The following is a 12,207-nucleotide window of genomic DNA, read 5'->3' on the forward strand; positions in this document are numbered from 1 at the left end:
GCCTACTGTTCTAATCTGAATTCACCCAAAAGATCATAATTTTGGAACTGTTGATAACATTTAATAAAACTGTGACAACCATTTGAAAATAATCCCACTTCAGGTTTTTCACGGCAATATACAAAGATTAAGAACAACCAATGGAAAGTGGTGTGTAATTTCTCAAGGAAACTACTTTTAAGGGGCAACTTAAAACCTTCTTAATTTTCTGTCATCTCTTATGTACATTTTAATATTTCTAAGTTCTTTGAAATAAAATTGATGTTTTACAGTATGAAAATTAATTGAGGTAATGTTTACTCAGTTATACCCAGTGCTTGTACATCTTATATAGAATTTACTTATTGTTTTAGAATCCAAAGATTATTACATCACATTTTTAACAAATATAGTATAAAAAACTTAATATTTTAATATAAAACTTAAATATTTTATTTTTATAGTTAAAACATTTAGGAAATCTTACTACATAAAATGTGCATGCATTAATTTTACTTGTTCAGAAACAAAGAAATAGATGAGGAAAAATAAAAATTTCATTTTTTATAGACCTCTTTTTAACATTTTAAATTAAATTTCATATGAATAATTCAAATTACTCAAGATATCCCATGCCGCTTCCTGGATTTGGGGCTTGTAAGCAGCTACGTCTCTTGTTCTGTGACTTGCGGTGAGGCCTGTGACTTGTCGGCCTGTATCTTGCATAGACACAGGCCAACTATACCTGAGACGTGTGTTTAATTAAAATCAAACCACCAAGGAACGCAGTATCCCCTATCTAGTATTCAGATTTGAATAACAGTAACTACCTTTGTAGGATTTGACCTGAGAACTCGCGACTTTGAAATAAGCTGATTTACGACAATAAATTTTACCACTAGACCAACCCGGCAAGTTTTAATTTAAAAAATTGCTGTACAGTTCATTAAACTGATGCTCTCCATGAACTGAGTTTTTTTGTGATATCCTTTCTTTCATTTCTCAAACATATGGACAAAAAGATGAATGTGTGGATGCACTACTTTACACCAAAAATCTGCAGCAAAATCTGTACTACATAACCAACTTGACAGATTTTTCTCATTCCTAACAATAATAAATTGCATTTCTAAGTGAATTTTTTTTTTTCTCCGAGCCATTATTTTTTCTAAATTTTATTCTTAAAAATAAATTTTGAAAAATGTAGATCAGTGGACTTTCTAACTGTACAGATGTGATTTTTTTTAAATATTTAAAATTAAGTTAGTAATTTTGAAAGTAACCTTTCTAAAAAAAAATGTTTTGTCCAAAAACATTTTTTAATGTTAGTTTTATTTTTTTTGTTAATTTAACGTCATATCAACCTTATTGGCCTTTAGTGATACCTATTGAATCACATGTATATAATATTAAATTACAGAATGCTGCTTGCAACAGTAAGTACAATTCAGGGGTTTAACATAGATTTAGAAGACTTGTCGAATTAGAATTTGTTATTTATACTTATAATGTTGAAAATTCAAGTTCTTCAGATAATTAAAGAATTTTCTTGCAATTTTTCACTATTTAAGCACTTTTCTAGATCTTGAGATATCTCGTTTTTCATTCTTTCTGTTTGGTAGTGTGGACAGTTTGTGATAATCTGTTTTACTGATAGATAATCCGTGGCAATATTCACGTAGATTTTGCTCCATTTTCAATATGTATGTGGATAAAGCTAGTGAGTCTATTGTCAATTGAGTTATGATCTGTTGGTTCCTGGGAAGTGAGCATGCGGGATTTTCTTCATAAATGCATTTTTGTATTTTTTAGGTTTTATCTGTTGTCACTTTTTTGTTCCAAATATTGTTTACTTGCCTTTTCGATAGTTTTTGAGCTTCTTTAAGCATCAGCAAAATGTTGAATTGTGCAAAATGTTAGTGAGATTTAGGAGCTTATTTAATTTAACCAACTTGTTTGCTGCTTTATTTGGTTTAATGCCTAATTGGGGTGGTATCCAGCTGGATTCGATGCCTGCAGAAGTTTTTTTGGCTTTGATTAGATTGTTCATTTCTTTTATTTTTTTATTATGGTATTTTACATTAATTTATTTTCTATTGATGTTATTGCCCTATGGAAATCTGTTAAGATTTATTACTTTTTCTATATCTTCTTCATTAATGTGTTTTAATGCATGCAAAATGACAAACAAAACCTTTGCTGTTGAAAATAGAAGCATCATCTGGGAGTGTGAGTAAAAGATTTCTTTTTTTGACATAATTAAAGCACAACCTGCAGGTAGATAACTGTCAATTAGTAGTCTGTGTGATTGATCGTGTAATCCATAATCCTGTTTAGAAATACCCGCATTGTCTTTCAGTATTTCTGGTATTGATTGAAGCCAAGAAGGGGTTTAGAAAGTTCTTGTTTCATTGTGTGGAGATCATCAAGATACTTTGTTGATCTCTCTTCAGATGGGTGAGGCTATTTCTTCACACATTTTTGTATTGAAATGAGAACTGTGTGGATTTCTTGAAGTCATTAACTATGTTAGATGATGCTGCTATTGCCGATGTGGTATAATTTAATGTTAATTTTTTCTCTTACTCAAGTGATGTAAGAGATTTAGTGTAAAATTTTAGTTTTATACATTTCCTGTTACTTGATTTGTTTTGATTTTGGGGTGTACTTTATGTAAAATGTTATCTGTAACTGTCAGAGTGAAATCATTACCTTGTATTAGATATTTAATAGCTTTTACCTTCGTCATTATAGTTTCCAGTTAATGTGAATGATAATGAGAAAGTCGTATGAGAAGTTTATGCATTTTGATATTCATACATTAATAAAACACAGTAACCCAGTTGTGTACAAATCAAATTACAATGGCCTGACAAAGTTAATTCTTGCATGTTTAATTCATTTTTATCTACATATATTAATAACTTTTTTAGGAGACATTTTATCTATTGAATTAATGTTTACACACCATTGCAATATAAAAAAAATACTTCTAAGTCTTACCTTGATAAGACTTATCAACAGATCTTACTAAATTGTTGACTTTCAGTAGATTGAAAGCAGTCACTTTTTCAAAAGTTTTAACCACACTGATCAAGCAGTTGAATAAATATTCTAAATGGTATTTTCTAAATACACTAAATATTCTAAATGGTAAATGGATTTTCTGATGCTGGTAAAGACCTTCTTAAGTGTTGCTTCTGAAATAGTGATAAGGTGGTTTTGAAGGTTTCTTGTCTGTTCCATAAATGCATGGAAGTGAGTTAAATATAATCTTCTTTCAAAAATGCCCACAAATATGAGAAAAAATTGTAGAAAATGAGTAAGTACAAACCAAGGGAAATTATCCAGTCCTTAAAAAAAAACAAAGAACCAAGATGTATATTTATTATGATGTTAATAAACTTGATTTCTTGTGTACTGATTGGTGGTTATAATTAGTTGTTAGATATATCTAAAAAGCTTCAGCAACTGAAGTGAAATACTTGATAAGATTTAAAATGAAGAATAAGACAGTTGGTCCATCATAAAGCTGTAATGACTTTAGTAGAGAAAACTAATAAAGTAAATAGTGAAGGCAAGTGGTTTGAACATTGATGGCAGGAAGGCTAGGTAAATAATGGAAGCAGTTTTTTGGTTGGTAATATGCCTTCAGGTGAAAAAAGAGGAAACACTTCAGGTGAAACAAACAATTGGCAAGGAATAGGGAGAAGTTGAAAAAGTGGCCTGAGCTGCATGTAATACTGTAAGATACCATTTTGAGTAAAGAAGAAAAAGGAGTTTCATTGGGTAGACCAGCTGTTTGTTTGGGTGTGGTCAGGTCTTTTGTATTAACAATTTAATTAAGTTAAAATTAAACCATTAAAAACTACAGAACTATTAAGCTCATGATAATAAAACTGTAAAAATTCAGCAATTGAGAAAACATTTATTTCAGTATTTTTATTGTGTATAAAAACAGTATTCTTCTGCCAAACCAGGCATCCATTAATTTTATGTATTGTATGCATATTTTGATAGATCGTGACTATTAGCTTTTCAGGTAGTGATTTTGTTTCTTTATAATAAGTTTTTGACCAGAATTTAAATAATAGGAAGAGATAGAATGAAAGATAAAAAGTACATTGAGGATTACTGAAGCAAAATAAGCTAAACTTGAAAATCCTTACAACAGTTTATAATTTCTTGTAATATTTTGCCAAGTGAAATAAATTATGTCATAGATTATTTAGTATTTCATAATTTTCAATGATGAAATACTAAGTATTATGTTCAAACATAAATGTATTTTCAATTTAGCAGTTGAAAAATTGTTCTAATCTATTATCATCATTATTTGTAAGATCTCAAGTATTTCAAATTGTTTTCTACATTTGTAATTTTGTGCTTGTTAAAAATTAGATGTTCTGCTACTTAAAACATTTCTGAAATAAAATTATAAGCTCTGATCCATTTTGAAAAACATTCAAATGATTTTATCATGTGAGTATTATCACAGGCATTTTATTTTGCATTTTCTGACATTACTAAAATATTTATTCTTTATTTTGTAAATTCATAGGTACAATGGAATAATTATTTTTTTGTAATAATAATTTCGGACTTCATCTTGCCAAGTTAAATAGAATGGATAAAATGTTTAAATAATAAACATTAAGTTTTTTTAAAGAAGTGAAAAATTTTGTGGGATAGTTTTCAAAACCAAAGTTCTTCAGTGAATTTTCCAAAAGTTATTTAATTATGGTCCAATGGGAATGTGGTAAGTTTTTAAATTATGTTTCAGTTAATTGAGTTTTTAATTATTGACTTTAATCAAAATTATTAATTACTTTGTGTGTTACAGATACAATGGTGTGTACAGGATGTTGTGCAACTTTAGATCATATTGTTACTTATTTATTTAAGCAGTTATCACAAAAAGGTATAGCTTTATTGTTTATGAATTCCATTTGTGTTGTTTTTACAAGTAGCCTTTTCTTTAAGTAGTGGCTGTTGAATTGTTTATTTTCATTTTTATAAACATTTCCATTTGTATGTATTTTTCTTATTTTTGGATTTGTATTTTTAAATTAAATTAATAAATTCTATTAACTTGTTAGTAAGACAGCAAGGTTGAATTATGACATATCAGTTATATATGTCCAGACAACAGTATATGATCTTACATGTTCCCCCAAGCCAACTAAACCCTAATTATTGTTTCAGTTTTAAATGTTCTGGTATTATTTCATTTCTTATCCGCCAATCTCTATTTTAAAGTGATTTGATCTCTTTTTTATATGTGGAAGATTTTAAGTTCAAATCCCAGTAAAGTTAACGTTTTTCATGCCTACAAAATTAATTTTTCATCTTTTATAGATAAATTAATTTGTTATTTTTACTGTGAAGAAAGGTAAATGAATGAACAGTCATTAATGCCTTATGATTTACCTTAGTACAAAAGCTAAATCTATTGTAAAAAAAAGTCACAATAACTTGTAAAAATTTAATTATGATGTAGCCACAATGAGTAAATGTCTACAGTTTTCCTTAATTCATTTGGTTTTTATAAATACAGATTCGTAATAAATTCTTATATTATAAATAAGTTTTATATTATAAAATGCTCTTACTACATTATATAATTTATCATTAATTAAAATATAACTTCATCTAAACCATACTATAAGAAATAAATTAATCTAAAATATGTATATGAATGCTTAATCATACTTTTGTAATAAAAGATAAATATACAGAAAAAAATAGTTTCACGAATAGTGTGAAACCAAGTACTACACAATGTATTTTGGTCTACTAGCTTCTACCGAAAGCTTGTAGAAACAAAAACTACCCAACTGGTTTGGTTACAAGGCAAGAAGAACTAACTTAAACAGTCTAAAAAGTTTGTTCCTCAGAATATGTTAACCCACTATAACCTAGGGTAATCAACCATGTGCCCACATTTATGACATGATCAAATAATTTATGTGGTAGTAACAAAATTTTGATACATCAGGTCAGTATTATTTTTAAATATTTAATTGATTATGATACATTCTCCTTTTATATCCTTACAGCTACGTAAAAATGTTAGTGCCATGCAGAACAATATATTGCAGACAAAAATACAATTTAAAAATTAAACATTCAGTTTGAGTAAGTTTACTTAATTTTTTTAATTAGTATTATTTTTTTATGACACTTAACAAATCGTTAATGTTTCTTTACATTGTGTTGTATAATCTTTATTATTGTGATTAACTAGCATATGTTTATTCTGATCATTTTTACAAAATGTAACCACCATATTGTCATACTATGACCAGAAGCATCCAGTCCAATAAAAGAAGAGAGTTGGTAGACAATCTGAGTGGACACCAACTTACAGTCCTGTTGATTCCTACCAAGATTTAATGAATTTTTTTAAATTTTATTTCACAAAGTGTAATTTGTGTTTGTAGTTAAGTATTTATCATAACTAATAAAACGTAGTTTGGATTATATTCATAAATCATTGGTTAACTTGTAAATAAATAATTATAGACATTACAAAAGTATTGCCAAATCACACCCCACAGAATTGGATCTGGGACAGGTAATAAAACCTTCACATGATCAATCACTTAGAGTGGAATTATGTAACAGAAATATATTTTCAGTTTTTTTTTTTCTGTTGATTAATAACTTTCTTTCTTTTTCATAAAACTATGCAATTTATTTTATATTTGCCTTTTTATATGATAACTAGCGGAAGAGAATATAAGTTGCTTGATTATATCATTGTAATTATTTAAAACTTTTTTTTATACTTCATGCAGGTAAAAAACGAAGAGGTGTTCCAGTTACAAATGATATGTTCCTGCAGGTTTTGAAGTTAAATCCAGAAATACTTCAACAAATCCTTAGCACTGTCCTTAATGTGATTATGTTTGAAGACTGCAGGAATCAGTGGTCAATGTCCAGGCCACTATTAGGGCTTATACTTCTTAATGAAGAGGTAATTTTATTTTTAATATTTATTATGGTCACTGATAATTCTCCATTCTAATTTATGTGTTAGTAAACACTTTCTCTTACTAACCTATTTGTTAAAACCCTTCTAACAATTTTACCTTCACTCAATAACGGTGTAGATTAATGATCTGTTTACTGTAAACAAATAATGTAGTATTATCTCAATTTCTTCAGTTTCAGTTGTCAAATTAATTCTGTTCGGTCGAATTTAAAAGTAAAGTATGTCACATCATTCATTCTTCAAATTTCTTTAGAAAATGTACTTTAAAATGTAATTTACTTTTAGCTATTTGGCTATTTAGCTATTTAGCTACTTGGTATAAGTAGTTAGGGTAAACAGTTTCCCAGGTTGAACTGTAATTGTTGTGGAAATAGTGATTACTTATTACATTAAAGTTAAATTATCATTTAAAAAATTAATTAGTGTAAAATGAAATTTAAATTTCATTTTTTGAATGTAATTTGGATGAATCACATTAATCCAAAGATTTTAATAATAGTTATTTTGAAAAGCAACCTGTTTTTATCACAATTATGTTCTTGTATCATATTTTCAACCCATGACCATAATCCATTTAACTACTATCATTTTATTACATTACTGGCCTTACTATTAATTTGATCCCATAAAATGTGGTAAGAGTCAGTCCTAAGGTATTTATTAAAGTTTAACAGCATCTTCTTTAAACATGACTCCACATGTTTGTTCTATAATAGTCATAATCATTTTCTTAATGCCAGAGAAAAATAAGAGCTTAACCCCCCTTTCCCAACCTATCTCTCTTACTTGTGTCTTAAGCAAGATACTACAGAGAATTATGTAAGCTCACATGATTCTTGAAGAAAAATTATCTCCTAATTAGAGAACATTGTGGCTTCCATCAGGGTCATTATACTGTCAACTAACCTCGTGTGTCTGTAAATAGTTATAGAGCTCTTTTTTCTGTTGCACTTCTATCTTCTGGTACCTTTTTTTTCTATCAGTATGACATATTACGACCTTGGCACCAGGGAATCCTGAATACCTTGAATGAATTTTCCATTATAACATGTTATTCATATTTCTTTCCTCATAGACAAGTCTTTAAAGATAGATAGTCTGCTTCACATTATCCTGCAGCTTTCCACAGGAAAATGGTTTGTTGTTGGGAAAGTCTACTCAGTTTACATACCTTTCAAAGGTTAAAAAAGAAAAGTTGCTTTCTGTTTCTATATTAAAAAGATCTTTTGCTTTCTACATTATGTTATGATCTGGACAAATTTTTCCCCATTCTTTAATTTGTGGTTTTATTATGAGATCATTTTAAAAAAGTTTCGCTGTGTGTATATTTTGTTGTTAGTATTCTATAATTTTGTTGCTTTGTTTTGTATTATTTTACAGTTAACCTGTAGAAATTCATAGAAGAATTTTGTAAATGTCCTGGTCTCAAGAATTTTTCCACCATTTATAAATAGACTTATGTAAATTAATTGCTATATGATATGTACACCAGTTGCTATATGATAATTAGTTGTTGAATGTATTTAATAGCAGATTGGTAATCTAAAAAATTACAGTTCAGGCCTCTGTAGTATTGACTTGATTATTATTATTATTAGATTTGAGACAAGTGTTCAAAATTAGTCTGAGTGAATAATGAACATCTACATTAGGTAATTATAATTTACTACTAATCTGATAACAGCTAAGACATTAAATTGTCTTGCAGACTTATTTCAGTTACTGTTTTAACAGTACCAGGTTTTCCCCTGTTATCTCATAATGATTTCATTTTTTCTAATATTATTTTAAGTTACAGTTGCACTTTTAAGGTGCACTGTTTGAGGGACTATTTCTAAACAGAGCTTAAAAATTATGTATAACTTAACAGAAAAAGAATTAATTCTCTTATACATTAAATTTTCCTTATTATTTACATTGATTTTCTTATTAGAAATAATAATATTGAATTTATATTAATAAGATAAAACTTTAATTTGTTAACATTATTTCTGTATTAGGTTTATTAGTATTTTTTTTTTTTTTTTTTTGAGATTAGTTTCTAATGCAGATTATAAGTTACGGCATTTAATATATTTAATTTTTTTTTTATATTTTTGTTTATAGTATTTCAATCAGCTAAGAGAAAATATAATAAGGAGTCAACCACCTGATAAACAAGCGCCAATGGCCCAGTGGTTTGAAAATTTAATGGAGGGCATAGAACGAAATCTTCTTACAAAGAACAGAGATAAGTAAGTGATATAGTTAAATATTATGTTAAATAGCCATTGATTTTATTACTTCAAAAAATTGCTTTCAAAGTCTAATTTAAAAAAAATTATCATTAGATTTCTTTACCTTTTCTCCTTTTAGTGTAATGTGTGTTTATCAGTCAGAACACATTCTTCAAAAATCATATGGTTATTGCCATGCACAACAACCATTTTTGGATTCAATCATTTTATATATCCTTTTTCAACAATGTATTAAGTGATACTTAGTTTCGTTGGTTCCAAAGTTATAGCCAAATGAAATTTTAATTAATAAAATATTTGGATCTTAGAAGGGGGAAGGCACATCAGTTCAAATCAGACTTCATTTCTTTTTCTTTTTTTTTATTTAAATATATTGACTTATTAATAATTATTAACCTCTGATTGTAAAAAATGTTTTACGATAAATAATAATTAAAAAAAAAAAATTAAAAAATATCAGAAATTATTACTCCTTATATTTTATATTGGTAATCTGGAATGACCATGTTTAAATAAAATTTTATGTACTTTCCATTTTAAAAAAATGTGTATATGTAATTTTATAGGTTGTACAAGGAAGTCATGTAGTGCCCACATTAATTTTTTTTAAATATTGTAATTTTAAAGGAAACGAATTTATTTGATAACAGCTGTGTATAAACCACTGAAAACTATTCAAAAAACAGCTTTTGGTACTAGTGCTATTTATAGAGATAAGATACATAAATATTTTATCTTGCAATCAGTATGCTGGCCAATATTAACTATTATTCCTTAATACTTAACATTTTTATGTCATTTAAAACGTACAGTTGTACTTAAGGAGACGCAAAAATATTTGATAATTTGTTACCTTATTTAATAAAACAGCCTGAACATATTATTGAACATCAGTTACTGACAAAAGCATTCACAAAAAGAAGGTATTTTTTAAATTCAGTTTCTTTTTGTGTTCTATATTGTTACTGTTTTGTCAATTTCATGAAAAAACTGCTTTTATATTTTATGCAAATTAACAATTATTTCCTTTATATCAACTTTTTTTTACATTTAACAAACCACAGTATCTTGAAGCAAATGCTTGGAATTATGATTTAGAAATGTTTCTGTGTGTGAAAAATGCAAAGCCTGATAAGGGTTAAAATCAGGCATCTTTCAGTTTAAAGACAGGAACTACAACTACTATGTCATGATGTTGATATTTGCAGATTCTATGTGTTTAACATTTCAACAGATATATATTTTTTTTCATCTAAGATAAAATAGTTTATTTAAAAAATGATTACATTAATATATTTTGAAAATTTTGACCTTATACTTCATCTCTGTTGTATCGTTTAAATTCAAATATAATTCTTGATAGATCAAGATTCCATGTAGTTTTAAGTCAAAGATTCCCTACAGGGAGTCTCTTCATTATTATTACTATAACTAGAATTTTCACTATGTTTTAAACTTTAAAATAGTAAAAATTCTGAATCTGCTAAATCAAAAGATCTTCCACTAATCTTTCCACAAATACTCAAGCCAATATAAAATCATTAGTTTTTATTGGCCGGATATTAGCAAAATAATTCACTAATTATCTTCCAAATGTTTAAAAGTTTTGGGGTTGTTGGTTATGTACACATCCCTAAAAATCCTTGACAGAATTATTTTGACATTTGGATAATGTCAAAAACATGTCTTTATTTAATTTAATTAAAGGTGATTTGTAGACTAAAAAACCTGCTTCTGAGTGTGTAATGGGGGAAGTTATGGTATTTGACTAGTGATGAAATAGGCAAAAAATTAACAGTTTTGCTCTAAAAAGATCATCTCTACAGAGAAAAACCAATTGAGATATATACCATACTATTTAAGAAGTAGTGAGGCTCTATTCTTTTAGTGAAGAAAGGCAGAAAGGAGGCCTAGTTAGATGGTCAAATGTTGCAAAAATAATCATTTTTATTCCAGTAATCGAGTTAAATGATGGAAGTGGCTTTTTTAATAGCTGGTTGGATAATTGGAAAAAAATATACTTTCTTCAAGATGCTTTAATAGCCCAGACAAAGAATTATTTCTGTAATTGTTTGCACTGTTTCATGCACCAAATATCATTAGTGTACAATCAAGGACGAGGAATTTGGAGAGTATGAACAAGAAGTATGACATCATCTGCTACAGTTACTCATACAACCAACGGAAGGAGAAATTGTGGCAAATTTATGATATTAACCAGTTAATATTATATGCAAAGTCTTTGGATTAACACTTTGACTCCCGTGAGTATCTCACAGATACACAGTAAACATTCACTGCCAGCCCATGAGTATATCCTGGATACTCAGGTAGCGGCACACTTCAACGGATCGTGTATCTAGCAGCCACACAGTTAGCATTGTTTTAAATGGTTCAATCTGTTCATCTGGTCCCTGGCAATAAAAAAACGAGTTTGGGTTCTAAAAAATTCAGCAGTTGGCTATTGAAAAACAGCTGCTGCATTTGTGTTTTCTTTGTTTACAGTCAGAACATCTAGTGCTATTCTAACCTTTATAATTCGTTATTTCTTAGTTAAACAGTTGTGATTGTTTCGTGAATTGTGGTTTATTTTATGTTTATAAAATGGATGAAGAAGAGATAAGAATGGAATTAGACTGCTCTTATGACAGTGATGATAGCTCACTTAGTTTTTTTCACAATCTAAGTGACACAGATGATCCATCAATTCATACCTCTGATATGACTTCTGGAAGTGACAGTGAGTGTATGGATAATTATTCTAGGTCTACTACAACAACTGAGGAAGTGGGGCAAATTGTAAGTCCTAATTTTAGTACTAATCACAATATTAGGGATAATTTATATGTTCTCCCACCTCAAGAAGTGCCAACAACAAGGCTTACAGAAACTTCAATTCCTTCTGATGGTCAGGAGCCTATTCAAAATAATTCTAGACCTAGGTCTAGAGACTCGTACATAACAGGGGAACCTATTTCAGGTAACCTAAATCAT

General features: G+C 28.3%; 1 protein-coding gene across 2 annotated transcripts in view; it reads left to right on the top strand.

The window, feature by feature from the left end:
• The window catches only part of Ranbp16 (Ran-binding protein 16), an 85,471-nt gene that overhangs the window by 69,414 nt on the left and 3,850 nt on the right, over positions 1 to 12,207 (top strand). For both annotated transcript variants that reach the window (XM_075366806.1, XM_075366807.1), the window contains exons 19-21: positions 4,823 to 4,900; positions 6,780 to 6,958; positions 9,083 to 9,210. In XM_075366806.1, the coding sequence (XP_075222921.1) occupies positions 4,823 to 4,900; positions 6,780 to 6,958; positions 9,083 to 9,210 (385 nt within the window). The remainder of the gene's footprint in view (positions 1 to 4,822; positions 4,901 to 6,779; positions 6,959 to 9,082; positions 9,211 to 12,207) is intronic.

The sequence above is a fragment of the Lycorma delicatula genome, chromosome 5 (assembly GCF_047948215.1).
Source record: "Lycorma delicatula isolate Av1 chromosome 5, ASM4794821v1, whole genome shotgun sequence".
Taxonomy (NCBI): Eukaryota; Metazoa; Arthropoda; class Insecta; order Hemiptera; family Fulgoridae; genus Lycorma; species Lycorma delicatula.